General features: G+C 36.7%; 1 protein-coding gene and 2 long non-coding RNA genes across 3 annotated transcripts; 1 reads left to right on the top strand and 2 right to left on the bottom strand.

Moving 5' to 3' along the window:
* Window positions 1-731: 731 nt before the first annotated feature.
* On the top strand, window positions 732-2,762 carry LOC145580584 (uncharacterized). The gene is made up of 2 exons (XR_014099587.1): window positions 732-963; window positions 2,238-2,762. It is a non-coding gene; the product is annotated as an uncharacterized LOC145580584 (long non-coding RNA).
* Window positions 2,763-6,157: 3,395 nt separating this feature from the next.
* LOC145630912 (uncharacterized) lies at window positions 6,158-8,707 on the bottom strand. The gene is made up of 4 exons (XM_081683037.1): window positions 8,634-8,707; window positions 8,458-8,584; window positions 7,129-8,334; window positions 6,158-7,069 (listed from the first exon to the last, which is right to left on the bottom strand). Exons 1-4 carry the CDS (start codon window positions 8,705-8,707, stop codon window positions 6,158-6,160), a joined length of 2,319 nt encoding a protein of 772 aa, XP_081539163.1.
* A 4,126-nt stretch (window positions 8,708-12,833) lies between these two features.
* LOC145580476 (uncharacterized) lies at window positions 12,834-13,572 on the bottom strand. Its single transcript, XR_014099552.1, has 2 exons — window positions 13,480-13,572; window positions 12,834-13,217 (listed from the first exon to the last, which is right to left on the bottom strand). It is a non-coding gene; the product is annotated as an uncharacterized LOC145580476 (long non-coding RNA).
* Between the last annotated feature and the right edge of the window lie 1,481 nt (window positions 13,573-15,053).

Raw genomic sequence — 15,053 nt, 5'->3', positions numbered from 1 at the left:
ACACGGTACTGTTTTGGAGTGACGCGGGATATTTTCAGAAAACGGGATGAAAAACGCGTTAAGGGTTTACGCGGAAAGGACACGGAACGTCCCGTGTCACGGCAGACCTCCCGTGTCACGGGAAGTCCCACCGTTAGACGGGAAAGATTCCCGTGACACGGTGGCAGTCTGCCGTGGCGCGGGAACTTCCAGTCCATTTTTCCGTCTAAATTCATTTTTAACCCTAATTTCTTTCGGCTTTTTAAGTGCTGATTGATAATTTCGGGCTTTTTCTGGCTTTTATTATTCGGGCTAAAATAAGAAAATAATTAAATAATAAATAAAAATAAATAAAAGGTTTGGGCCAATAAATAATAAAACAATAAAATAAAATAAAAAGGTTTGGGCTTAAAATTAATTAATAAGTTTGGGATCAAATTATGCTTTTACCAAACATCAAGACTAATCCATGGACCATTCAAAAATATGAATTTAATAAAATACGATTTTTTAAGCACTCTCGGGATTAAATATTGAACCCGACCAATACTGGCGGTGAAAGGTTGTTCATCATCGGGTTTGGTTTTGGGGAGACATTTTTAGGTGTCTACAAAATATATATATATATATATATATATATATATATATATATATATATATATATATATATATATATATATAAATAAAGATCATGTGAGAACCTAAGTCTATAATAAGAACTAGGAACTCATCTGGACCGTAGATCGCGCTGTATCTAACGGCCGAAGTTTCACCCATCTCAATAATGGCATTTTCGTAATTTCAGGCTCTGAATGACTTATGTTCTAATTCTTGCACACGCTTCATTTTTTCTCTCTCTTCATTAGATTTTCTCTCTCTTCCTCCCAGTTCTCTAAAGATGCGATTTTTTTCTCCGTTCTTCTATTTCTTCGCCTTTCAATTTCTTTGCCTTTGCTCATCAATTTCTCGCGATAATCTATTAAGGTATGTAAAGTTTGGGTTTAATTTTGAATTTTCTCGATTTTGAAACAAGTTTTTTGCGATTTTGAACACGAAATTAAGGTTTTTGCAATTTTAGGTTATGTGATTTTCGATTAGGAAAATTCAATTGACATGTTATGGACTTATGCTAGATTAGTATACTTTTTTTAGAATATTGATTAACTCATGTGAGAATTTAGAGAAGTTTGAATTAGAATTTTTGTTTGGACTGCCATGAATTTCAATACATGATTTTGTGTTAATGTTCATGTTAAAAATTCTGTAATTGAATCATTGTGAGATTATTTGCACTTGAATCCATGTGTAGTGTTCATGTTAATAACACTTCTACCGTTTCTTCTAGGCAATTGTTTGCATGCTAATTTTAAGATTTTATTTTTTAGTATCTTTTAATTTAGGTAAGTGTTGAATTATCTAACTATTTAGTAATTTCTATATATTGTAGTATAATTGTTATTTGGGATTAAACTACAGCTTTAGATTGAGTATTACATGTTTGATGAAATGCTTGTAAAAAGAAAGACTATAATATGATGATGAGTTAGTGGAGTTTTGTTAGTAGGAGGTGTAAGGCTAGAAAAGGACAGTTGGTTTGACGGAAGGATGTCAAATTCTTTCCATTTACATTTTGGTCACTCTAATTTTGATGCAGTTTGTCTTGGATAAGTGGCTGCATTATTTACTCTAACCTTAGAGATGTTGAGGCTGATCTACAATTAATTTTGAGCATTTCTTTATTGTGTTATCAGTTATCCCGAAGAACTCCTTGTTTACAGAACTAGATTGAACTCCTTGCTAATAATTTTCTTAATTGTGTCATCATTTATCATTTGTTCCCATTTTTTAATTTGAGGGTGACAACATGATTAATATGTCCAACAACCGTGACTATCGTAGTACCAAGGACAAACCCTTCATGAGTCCCTTAACCTGATTAATGAGCCAAATTAATAAAGAGGTCATCATATTTTATTTACTTCATGTATAATTTTTGTTACTTTTATTTCAAAACCATTTACTTGACCTCTTATACTACTTATTTGGTTATTTTTGTTGATTGTAGATTAGATTATAATTTGGTCATATTGTTGTGTGATATAAGTCAATGACTCAGATGTTTTATGCGCAACATCGATTTGGATTCTTTTGGATTGTATACTATTGTTATTTGTATTATGCTCAATATTGATTTGGATATTTTAGATTTTATACTATTGTGATTTGTATACTCAGATGTTGTAAATGTTGCTCGACAGTTCTTAGAGTTGAGAGAAACGGGAAGCTAATGTGAGCAAGAGTGCAGCCTGTGCACCTTGTAAGCTTGTGAGGAGCAGCAGAAGCATGAGCAGCCCAAAGCAACAACATAGGCATAGTATAGTAGCAAGTACTGCAGCAGCTCTGCAAAAGGCCCCTAGGCTTTGGCATCAAGGCCTTGGACATGCAGCAGCAGAAACAACATGCATAGCAGCAGCACAAGCACTGGTTTGATGAGAGAGAGTGTGCAGCGAAAAGCCTAAATATGGTCGGAAGGAGATGCATTTTCTGTAATTAAGCTTTTATTATTTACTTTTGAGTATTTTTATTTACTTTTGTGATTTTTTAGTATAAAGAAAATAAAAATGATCGATTGTGTTAGCTAATTATTCTTACTCTATGATAGCCTACTAGCTCAATAGGTAGAGCATTGTGCAAGTGGACAAAAGATGTGGGTTCGAATACCATGTAGGTTTATGTGTGTAATATGAAGATTAGAAGTCGTAATGTTTTATTAAATTTCTTCTTCTTTTTTTTTGTTTATTTTGGATATAGTTTTATTTACTTTTAATTTGAAAACCTCTACATCATATCAAACTTATGACTCGTAGTTTTTGTGCAATAACAAAGTTTCCTTAGTTTTTCATCATTTTAAGGTAATTTATTATTCGTAGTTTCGTACACTTTAGACTTAATTTGATTAACTTCAATGATATGTTGATTTATTTTTTAGCATTATTTATTTACTTTAGATTCATTATGATTTACTTTTGACATATTATTCCCTACTTTTCATTATAGATATACCTTTTGATTTTTTAGTTACTTTTTCTATTGTTGTCTTTACTTTTAATTTGAAAACCTTTACATTGAGCCCCATATACTTCGTACTCATAACTTGATTAGTTTTGTAAGGATAGGATATGAAAGTCAATAACTAATAAATTTGTGCAATTCCAAAGACCCCATAGTCATTACTCATCAATTGTTCATATAGATCAGAGCTAATTTGACTTACTTTTTTTTATTATTATTTTGATTTACTTTTAAGGTATTTTGAATAACTTAAAGTGTTTTATCCTTGGTGTAGACACCCAAATGCGTCTCCCCAAAAACCAAATCCAGTGATGAATACCTTTCACGTCATTGATTATCGAACAAAGTGAAATGTGAAAAGTCTTGTGATGCGGTTGTTTTTGATAAAAATACTTCTTTTTGTTTTTGAAAATATTTCTTTTCATACTCTATTTATGGAAAATGTGCAGTCCAGTTTAGTTTGGTCCATGATAAGGGTCCAATAATGGTGTGGTTGGATGGGGATTGAAAAGACCTTTTCAACGATATATTATAAACCCAATTTCGATGAATAATGAGGAAGTTATGGCCAAAATACTAATTTGGGCTCAAACCGGATTTTACCTACGACCCAATGATCATGTGGAGGGTCCAAAGGTTTAATCTCATTCCTAAACTAATTAGGATTAATTATAAGCTTCCATAAGTTTTTAAAAGATCTTAATTATCCTTTTTGAAAAGATAAGATCATAGAATTTGAAATTGAATAAAAACTTTTCTTTTTTAAGTCCTAATTCTATTCGAATTTAAAGATGTTCAAAGACAGTCAGATATTATTTTCGTGCCTCATAATATTTATCCAAATCTTATATGGTTGGATAGATCTTGAAATTATATTTCCAATGATATATTATAATATTAATTCCAAACTATAACGAAAAAGATATGAAAGAAATACAAAACTCTATCCAAAACTGACACCGTCTCACTATTTTGGCCATATCATTTTATCTAAAAAAGATTTTAATCTGGTTCTAATTTAGTTGGAAATTAGACTTCAAAAGCTTTTCAACGACATATTATATGACTAATTTGGGCTTCTAGATGAAAAGATATGATAAATACAAAATACGCAAAAAACTATCCCGGCGACAAACGACAGAGTATGTTGCCTGGCGCTAGTTCCTGTCGCCTGGCGTTGGTCCCTGTCATATGACAACAGGAGGTCTTTTATTCCAAATGGAACTCAATCTCTTTTTCTTTTGATTTTCGGACTATTGTTTCTATAAATAGGGTCTTTGGCCTCCGTTTTCAAATCACCCAGAATTCTCTAATTTTCTCTCTCGAAAGCTAGAAGCTTATTCTCTCTCTATTCTTTTTCTAAACCTTCCCTCATACAAAATTCCACATTCACAAGTTCTAGACACACCTAGCCAAGTTTGAATTTGCGTTCGCCCAAGATGTGAAAGGTTGATAATTTCTGAGGGTTTGGTCCCAAATCTCTATTTCGATTATTTAATTTAATTGTTTGATTTATTATTTTCATTGAAGTTACTAACGCGTGTATTTTGTTATTAGAAAGAGATACAAGGCATCCAAGTAAGTAATTTAATTACTTTAATTATTTTTTTGATATAGAAATCATGCTTTTGGTTATTTTGATTCCCAGTATCATGTTAGGATGCTTTTATTGCTTCCTAGTATCATGCTTAGGGTAATAACTAAAATTTCTAATATCATGTATGTTTCTATGAAGATTCCTATTCTTTCCTTCTATCATGTTATAGTTTAAGCTTTGATCTTTAATGTTTAGTGACATGCTAGGATTTGTTATTAATCTTGTTAGTATCATGCCTAGGATCTTGCTAATATTATTATGCTTTGATGATGATTGTTATGATTATGTTGCTTATTATTATTGTTATTGTTTTATCACCCCTTGTATACATGTTTAAAGGGAATTTGTACTTGTAATCACGCTTAATAAGATAATTAATAATCTTGTTTAGGTTAATTTGATTATAATTCAAGTGATCACCAATAATAAATTTGCTTGTGCATTAATATTCAACCAACATAGATTAAACATGTTTAGGGTTAACCTATTGATTGTATGTTAGTCAGAAAGCACACATGAATATGAGAAGAATAAAGTAAAGGTCTATTTTAGGGCAGGTTCAATCTCTTTTAGGTTGGATTTGTACCTTTATCCCCAAATATCCAGTCATAATTCCACACCACTATGGAGTTAGCGATCTCATGGATCGTGAAGGGGTGTAACCTTCACTCACCCCGTGAACAGTTTACAAGTTACTAAAACTTGTTGGCGACTCTTTTACTATAGCTTCTTTCCCTTTTGACGCCACCATGCTTAAGGGTATGATCACTGTGGGGCTCAAGTGTGGGATGCTTGAAATATTCCCTACACTTGGTTATACGTTTTTTGTTATTTTGATGTACGTTTTTGTTATTTGGATTTACTTTTAAGGTATTTTGAGTAACTTTAAGTTTTTTTTTTATCATTGGATGTAAAAAAATTATCATTAGCTTGATATAATCTATTTTTATACTGTATATACTTGAGCTATTTTGATTTACTTTTGAGATATTTTGGTTTACTTTTGAATTTTTTTATTTACTTTTAGAAACAACCTATGTAGGAATCGAACCTATATCTTCTATGCATTTGCATAGTGCTCTACCATTTGAGCTAATAGGTTTAAGTACACCTTGTGGTAATTCAAAGTATACTCAACAAAGGCCACACTAGGAATTAATTAATGAGACTTTAAAATTAATAGCAACTTTCTTATATATGATAATGATGTAAAAGTGAATTAGATCACTAGCAATACTACTAAGATGAGACAAATCTCATTTTTCTTATAATCAGTAACAATAGTTGTTCCTTTCTATATTTTGGTTAGGTTCTAACAAGAAAAATGATTGAGAAGAAATGAATATAATGTAGGGACAAGAAACTAAAGTGTAGAATGATAACTGAGGAAATCTTGGCTTTTTTTTTTTAATTTTTTTTTAATTTTTTTTCACAAAGGGAACACCAAAAAAACTAAAAAACAAAAGAAAACAAATCTCTACGACGAGCAACTCCAGCTAGGAAATGGGCCTAAGCAATCACCGATCTGGAGACTTTCTGAATCAGACAAGTAGAAAAGGCATACAAGGACTCCCGAATCTCTTCTAGCACCCAAACCACAGAGATATCTCTAGAACCAGAATCCAAAAGAGAAGTAGTGAGGAGCATACTATAAGTATACATTCGAAGATGAGTAACACCCATCCTAGAAGCATGCTTGAGGCCCCACAGACAAGCTAACAACTCGGAATGAAACGGAGAATTAGTAACAGTAGCCTTGGCCCCACCAGCAAAGGTTTGAGCAGAAATTGGATCTCGAAAAACCCAACTTGCACCTGGCGAATGAGTACCTTGATCCCAGGCACCGTCAAAGAAAAGAGACACATACCAAGAATCGTGAAGAGAACCTCTAAGAACATGGAGCCCAGGAGGGATTGAAAATCCCGGAGGAGAAGACAATGGAGATAAACCAAATTTCCTAACATCTTCACTGCGCTTACTGTAAGTAGAAGCCAAATCAAGCACAGTTTGAGGAGTATAGACCTCCGACCGAAAGCGAACATTGTTCCTAGTCAGCCAAATAGCCCAACATAAACCAAAGAAATTGTCCAAACAACCCCAGTTCTTAACATCAGCCAAACTAGACACAAACTCAACAAACCAAATATAGAAAGGAGAAGCAGTCACCAGGTTAGGGAGAGAACTCCAAGCAACCTTACCCCAAATCATTTTAGTGAAAAGACAATCCCGGAATAAGTGTTCAACCGATTTCGGATCCCAACCACAAAGCACACACATTGGGTCGATAGGAAGGCCCTTAAGCCTAAGCAACGCAGCCGTAGGAATGGCATTATGTAAGATCTTCCAAGCAAACATCTTCCATTTTGGAAGAATAGGGAAGCCCCATAATCGTTTCCACCAAGAAACGGGAAGCATAGCTGCCTGAAAAGGCAAATATTGAGAAAGAAGACACGTATAGGCCAATTTAGTGGAAAATGAACCATCCCGAGTGTGCTTCCAATAAATATAATCATCCACTCTCTCTCTCTTGGCCTCTCCAAGCCCAAAATGGCCACAGCCACATGCGGGGGGAAGAGACGTCTAATCAAGGAAGAGTTCCACTGTAAAGACCCCGGAAGAAGTAAGTCCGACACCAAGGTAGGCCGCTCGGCCTCAAGAATAGACATTCGAAAATTAATATCAACACCAGGCACCCAACAATCATTTAGAATATCAATAGCTGCACCCGAACCTACTTTCCAAGCAATGCCATTAGCCTGAACACTACCCGCCTCCAAGAGACCACGACTGCTCCAATAAGGGCGAGCACAAGAGATACGAGGCGTAGGAGAAAGAAGGTTGGGATATTTGGCTTTAAGTACCTTTGAAACCAGGAGCTGGGGATGAAGCATAAGCCTCCAAGACTGCTTAGCTAGTAAAGCCATATTGAAGGAGCGAAAATGTCGAATACCCAAACCCCCTAACCCTTTAGGAAGATGCAACGACGCTGAAGAAGATAAAGCAAGACCCCTTGAATCTTTATTAGATTGCCACCAAAATCGCGACGGGAGAGAATCCAGTCTGTCACAAATGGTAGCTGGCACCTTAAAAACCGAGAGGATATGATTGAAAGAGGCTACCAAGACAGAGTTAATGATAACCAATTTTGCAGTCGCTGAAAGATGGAGAGAGGCAAAAGAGGAAAGCCACTGAACCACCTTGTCAATCATAAACTGGAAATCTTTACATTTACTACGACCCAAGTCAACTAGTAACCCCAAATAATCACCTATAGAAGGACGTGCCTGCATTCTAAGGCTAGAAGCTAAATAATCCCTGTAATCATCCAGAGTATTAGCACTAAACCTAACATAAGATTTCTGCAAGTTTATCATCTGACCAGACACCGAACAAAATTCATTTGTTACCACAAGAATCTGGTCACAGGCCACTGGGGAAACCCGAAAAAACATTAAAGCTTCATCTATAAAAAACAGATGGGAAACATACGGAGCACGACGCAAAATTCGAATACCCTGAAACAAACCGCTACGCTCGTCCCGCCGAAGCATCAGAGAAAAAAATTCTATACACAGAACAAAAAGATAGGGAGATAGGGGATCACCTTTACGTAAACCACACTTAGGATGAAAGGTCTTGGAAGGCGAACCATTGACCAGAATTCGATACGAAACTGTAGAAACACACTGATGTAAAATATGGACCTAGTAAGGAGGAAACCCAAACCGCCGAAGAGCTTCCCAAAGAAACTCCCAATTAACCCTATCATAAGCTTTATTCATATCTAATTTCAAGGCTGCAGAACAGACCTTAGAAGAAGAAGTGGTCATAAAAGAGAAAATTTCATGAGTCAGCAAACTATTATCAGCCATTAAACGCCCTGGAACAAAGGCCGTTTGAGTTTTCGAAACCAAAGAGGGCAGAACCTTGCGGAGCCTATTAGTAAGGCATTTAGAAATGCATTTGTAAATCACATTGCATAAACCAATAGGGAGAAATTGAGAAGGCGTTTCCGGGTTTTCCACTTTGGGAAGCAGAACCAAAAAAGTCTGATTCCATTCCTTTAATAAATACCCATGAGCAAAGAAATGTTGAACCGCATCTGTGATTTGAGGCCCAACTATAGTCCATGAGACTTGAAAAAGCCAGCTGTGAAACCATCAGGCCTAGGCGATTTATCACTACCAATGTGAAACATTGCATCCTTGATTTCAGCAGTAGAGAACGGAGTTAACAGAAACTGAGTGTCCAAGTCTGATAAAGTTGGGATATCTAGACTATCCCAAGAGCACTCAGCCGGCGAAGGAGAGGAGTTATGACAATTATAAATGACTGAAAAATGCTGGTGCAGAAGTGAAGTAAGCCCCGAATGATCCGAAATCCAAATACCATTGTCATTTTTCAGACTCATAATTTTATTTATGCGACGCCGAATCTGGACTGATCTAAAAAGAAGGCGAGAATGAGACTCACCTAGAGCATCCCATTTAGTCTTACACCGTTGTTTCCAATACAGAAACAATGTGTGAGCACGCGAAACTTTGTCCTCCTGGAGCATAAGGAAAGAGCTACGATCAGAAGCCTCCCTCAAGTCAAGGGAATTAGTGTCCACCAGATTCTGCAAATCCTGCCAGTCAATACCCCACTGCCTCTTGTGAGAAACACACCAAGCCAAGAGATTACGTTTTAAATCTTCCAATTTCCTCGAAACAGAAAACATTTGGGAACTAGGGTAGATATCCCTCCATTTCGAACGGACCATTGAAACAATTTCATTCAAACCCAGGCACCAATTCTCAATCTTATAAGGTCGTCTTTGGACCTACCATCCCTAATTCCCGAAGAATAATAGCCGCATGATCAGAATATAAGATCGACTGATGAGAAATAGAAGCATCTGGATGAGAGTCAAACCAGGAAGAGGTAGCAAAACCCTTATCCAATCTTTCATAAGTAGGTTTCTGAATTTGGCCATTAGTCTAAGTGAAACGGGGTCCCGAAAAAGGAATATCAATTAACTGGGAGCTAAGTTTCCAATCCACAAACAAATGGCAACCTGGAATATCCCTAGCACCCCCTATTTTGTCATTTAGGTATTCGACTTGATTAAAATCACCTAAAAGGACCACATTTGGAACAGTTTGCAAAATAGTAGATATTTCATCCCAAATTAACTGTCTAAAGGAAAGATGAGGCGATCCGTACACAAATATAATATATTTTATTTCTTGTCCTGGAACCAACACCTCACAAAAAACAACATTTAGACATATAGAGATAGGCCTAACTACCACCGGGTAAACCAAAAAACTACCAAACCCCCACTAAGGCCTATATCATTCGAACCACAAAACCCGTCAAACCCAACTAACGCTAAATTTTTAACAGCCACATCTACAGAGACAAAGGTTTCCATTAGAAACATAATATCTACAGCAAAAGAGCAGAATAACGAAGCCACATATGGAACCTTAGGGGAGTCCGCAGCACCAAGCCCCCTACAGTTCCAGGCAGCCACATTCACGGCTGCTTTGGTGGCTCAGTCCGGGGAGCCACCTTACCCTCAGCACCACCTTGCACAAAACCCGAGCTAGCCAATCTGTCATCACACCTACGCTTCTTGAAAGGCTTCAGAAAGGACATAAACACTGAACCAACATCTGAAGCTTGAGAACGTTGAATCGGATCATGTGGAGAAGCTGACCTGCGTTTACAAGGACAAGCTTCCTTTACCCAATTCCATACTTGATCCCCCTTCCTAGCCAATTTCAAAGTCAACGACTTTTTTCCTTTTATTTTTTCACGAATTTTCATGTCAGGGGAAGTTGCTGAAGGAGTAACAGGGGACGGGAATATTTCCTTAGCCCAATTCCAAATTATATCTTTATTACAAGCCATCTTGAGGAAAGGAGGTTTTGGTCGCTTGAAAGGATGAAATCGTTTATGTAACCTCAAGGATCGGGGAGATGGAGTAAATTGACTAGGCTTGGAAGATAGTATTGGAAAGGAGCTATGACAATGCTGCTTCTTTTTTGGATCGTGTAGGGGTTTTTTATGGAATGAGAAAGTGGATTGGGTTGGTGTTTGTCTCAGATCATTTGGAACAAGGTTAATGTGTGTACTAGGTTATGATTGGGATTTCCTCTTTTTCAAAGGTGAGAGGGATGGAGTAACGAACACAGGGGGTCTTTTGTTGGATTTAATGTTCTGGGGTTGGTATGGGTTGATACCTTTGAAAAGACTCCTAAATTTACTATAGATGTTCCAAATTTTTCAGTTCTCTTTAAACCAATATTCATATTTGAGAGATTATGGGCAGGCAAAGAAGCAGACACACACATCCCACTCTTATCAACAAGAAAAGGAGCAGCCATACAAGAATTCAAAGAGCAAGAATTCTGCTTATGGCCAATATTATTACACCCAGAGCACAAAATAAACAAATTCTCATATCTGAAATTAATCCACTTACACTCTGAATGTCCAAGCTCCAAGTAAAAACCAGAAAATAACGGCTCCAAAACATGAAATTGAATTTTTACTCTAACCAAACAGCTTATTGATCCTGGAAGGGGTTCATCAATACTCAGAATGTTTCCAACCAGATTAAGCATATGATTAACGAAGTTAATATCACATAAGTCCAGGGGTACCTCATCTAGATAAACCCAAATAGCATCTGATTGACTCACCTTTATTCCAAGATTTAAATATTAGAAGAGCACCTTGATATGCCACAGAGCTCTGTTGTAGCAGAGCGTCTCTATCACGGGCGTCCTCACAAAGAAACAGAAAAAGGCAATCGAACTTTTGGACTTTAATTTCCCCAAATTTAATCCACTGGTTTACTACCCACTTATGAATTCGGGCCTCTGAGAAATTTCTGTAGTCTATAAACTTACCAAGAACAAGATGATGGTGAAAACAAGGGTTATCACTTGAGGTTGTGCGTCTCCGGCTCGGATGAGCGACATAATTAAATCCAGCCATCGCAATTGAAACAGGGGAAATAAATTAGGGATTTTTTTTTTAATGAAAAGGGTCACGAACTCACGAAGAGAACAAGAAATTTGAAGTTTAAAGCAGTATTAATGAACTATACTCTTTTCTTGGCTTTTGCCTGTAGTATTTGAGGTAGGTGGATGCCGGTGGAAGAAGGTTGAAGAAGAGGCTCTAGTTTTCCTAGAGAGATAAGCTCTCTTTTAAGAGAGAGAAAGTTCTATCTTGAAATCTTGGCTTTGATATATAAGGGTTATGGTTTCTTACAAATAAAATAGTCACGCATCATCACCTAAAACACTACCTAAACAATCACACTCTCTCTTACATACAACAACCCATTTATAGGCAAACTTACAAATCTGCACATCACAACACACACCACTACCAGTGTGAAATTAACACATTCACAAGCATAAACTATTTAATTATCTACTTTGGGAGCTGTTTAGTCTACTTTTAAAGATAACAAGTTTACTTTAAGTGGAATAATTATATTCAAGGCCACTTCTAGGATAAAAATTCAGCCTACACAACACTTCACTCTACTTTACTTTCTTAAGTCTTGCTTCCAGCTTAAACTACATCCCAAACCTAATGCTAACCTACACTACACCACAACACACCACAACAACAACGTAGAGTAGTCCACAAGCATATATCTTCCTTATCCATTTCCTCCTCTAAACCAGAAACCTCCTAACATTGATGCTACTACAACAAGTCGACGACCAACCCAGTATCAACAACAGAGTTCCTATATATATGACCACAAACTCCATGACTCTAATATCCCGGTTCTTCCATGACATATTAAACACAATATAGTTCCTATATGACCACACACCCCATGCCAAAGACACAAACAGCAAAAAGTTCTCATTGTTGGATTTAGTTTACTTTAAGAGATGATTAATTTACTTTAGAGATATTTATTAGTTTACTTTTATGAGATGTATGATTAAATCAAAATTCTTTGAATGAAATGGACCTCAGATATATTATCAAGTGTGTTTACTTAAGACTTTTAACCACCATCAAAAGATAATATATATGATCCCTCACAAGACTTTCATCGAACAGTTGGTATGCAAAGTTAGTACAAGCATTGTTTTCATCCATCAAAAGTTAATATATATACCCTCATAATAATTTCATCGAACAATTGGGATACAAAGTCGCAAAATAAGAACCTTCTTTCGAATTCTTCTTCCAATTACATTTACTTCTGTAGTTAAACTTAAAAAGAAAATTATACAATGATGAGCCTTATTTCCAATTGATTTCATGGCTATAATTAACATTTAAGAAGGAACAAAGTAACACTACACCGAAGAAAACAGAGAATGGTACAATATATAACAAATATATCATAACAACAAAATCGCAAAAATAAAAAGAAATATAAACGCTGTTTATTATGTGCTAATAACAAAGAAATTAAAGAATAATTCAAAAATTTTACTCGATTTCGCAAAAAAAAAATTGACTTTAAACATCTGTAATTTCTTGCAACCTCAATCTTTCGCAACCTCAACTTTGCGCAACTTCAATTTGAGCGAAATTCAACCTGAAATCACTAGAACAAGTAAACAATTGCATATAAAAACAGTTAACGCATTAAAATCTTCAAATGATATATGATTTTTTGAATTTTATTTTGAGAGATTTTCCTCAAAACGAATGAAATTTATTGATTAATTTACTCGATTGAAGAGTTAAAACAACTAGAATGGAAGATTTTGAGCATCAATTGTAGTCGCAAGTGAAGAAATGCGTGAGGAGAGAGAATAATTGTGGAGAGAGAAATTGCTTGAGGAGAGAGAAAATACGTGAATATATGTTGGTTTTGACGACCCTCAATTGCCAGATTGAATCTTGATCGTTCATCGCGCGTTAGTTTGCTGGTTTTTTTTTCTTTTTTTGCCGAGCTGGTATGTTGGAAGTGGAGTCCTTCCGGGCTGTGCACCGGTCCAAAATCGGACCGGACCGGGACTGGAATGGACCGGCACCCGGAATCAATTTTTTTTGGGGACCGGGACCGGACCATAATCAACCGGTCCAGGTTCCGGTCCAGACCCGATTATTCCGGTCCGGTTTTAGACCGGAATGGACTGGTTACATTTTTTTTATTTTTCTTTTTCATTTTAGTATCTTAATATATACATACATTTTTAACGTCTTGTTTTTGTTTACGTGTTTTCCTATTTTACACCTAAAATTTATAAATTACAAGTTTTGTACCTAAATTTTTTAGAAATTTAAAAATAAAATTTAAAATTTTCACCCAAAAAATTACAAAAACACACATTTCGGTCCGGACCGGAATATTCCGGTTTTTACCCGGATCGGACCGGAAACCCGGAATCCTCAATTTGTGAGGACTGAAGACCGGACCGGAGTCAACCGGTCCGGGTCGGTCCAATCTAATTCTGGTCCGGTCCCGGACGATTTTCCGGTCCAGGTCCATTTATGCACACCCCTACTTCCAGCTTTACCTCGGACATTTTCATTTTAGCCCTTCGTCCGTCTTGAAACTCTGTAAAGGACTTTCTTTACACATGTCCTCGGACCCTCCATCTTAACCCTTCCTAACTTCGTGTTGTTTTCTTTCAGTTGGCCACTCCTACCCCAAGTTCTAAGAGGAAGCAACCAACCACTGCTTCAAAGGAAGAAAAGGCGTCCAAGTCCCGTAAAAGCACTGCCTTAAAGGGATGCTTTCAAAACAGACGGCCAAGACAAAGTCACGGACTGTTCCAAAGCAGTCCGAAGAAGAGCCACCCCAGCTGACACGTAGTGGGGTCACCAAGTCCGTAGGTCCAACTGCATAGTCGATCTACGAAAAGTATGTCTGAATGGACGACGGGGGTAAGTCGGCCCCGGCACAAACGATCCGCCCCATCTCAACTCTGCATGTCGAGTTAGTAAAGAAGTCTGATTGGCAGGCAGCTGCCTCTCAGCTGGTCGAGGATGCACTCGGTCGCTAGGACGGAGAGGTGACATAACCCATTCCTCCTCCTGCTTTCAACCTTCCAACCTACCATTTTTCTCGGACGGTAAGGGTCTTGTCATGGTTTTTTAACTTATCTTTTTTGATCTTATTTTGTTCATTCTGACCTTTTTTCTTGGTCGTGTGCAGATATTCACTACTACAAAATGCGTATTGATATTAGTGACGCTTTGGGCTCGACACAGTGAAAGGGCGTCAGCAGTTTAATATAGTTCGCGTGTTTTCTCGACGCTTATTTAAGTCAAAAGTAATTTCGATTGTTAAAAGCGTCGAGAATATACCACCTGCCCTGCACGTGTCAATAGCCCGCATCTTTGCATTACATTTTCAGAATAATAGAACCGTCGCTCTAGATACCCTAATTCTCATCAGTTTTAAATTTCAACTTTCTCATTT

The sequence above is a fragment of the Chenopodium album genome, chromosome 1, assembly GCF_948465745.1.
Source record: "Chenopodium album chromosome 1, dcCheAlbu1.1, whole genome shotgun sequence".
In the NCBI taxonomy this organism is placed as follows: Eukaryota; Viridiplantae; Streptophyta; class Magnoliopsida; order Caryophyllales; family Amaranthaceae; genus Chenopodium; species Chenopodium album.
Note: the sequence above shows the minus strand (reverse complement) of the source record. Positions and strands in the feature narration are given on the sequence as shown.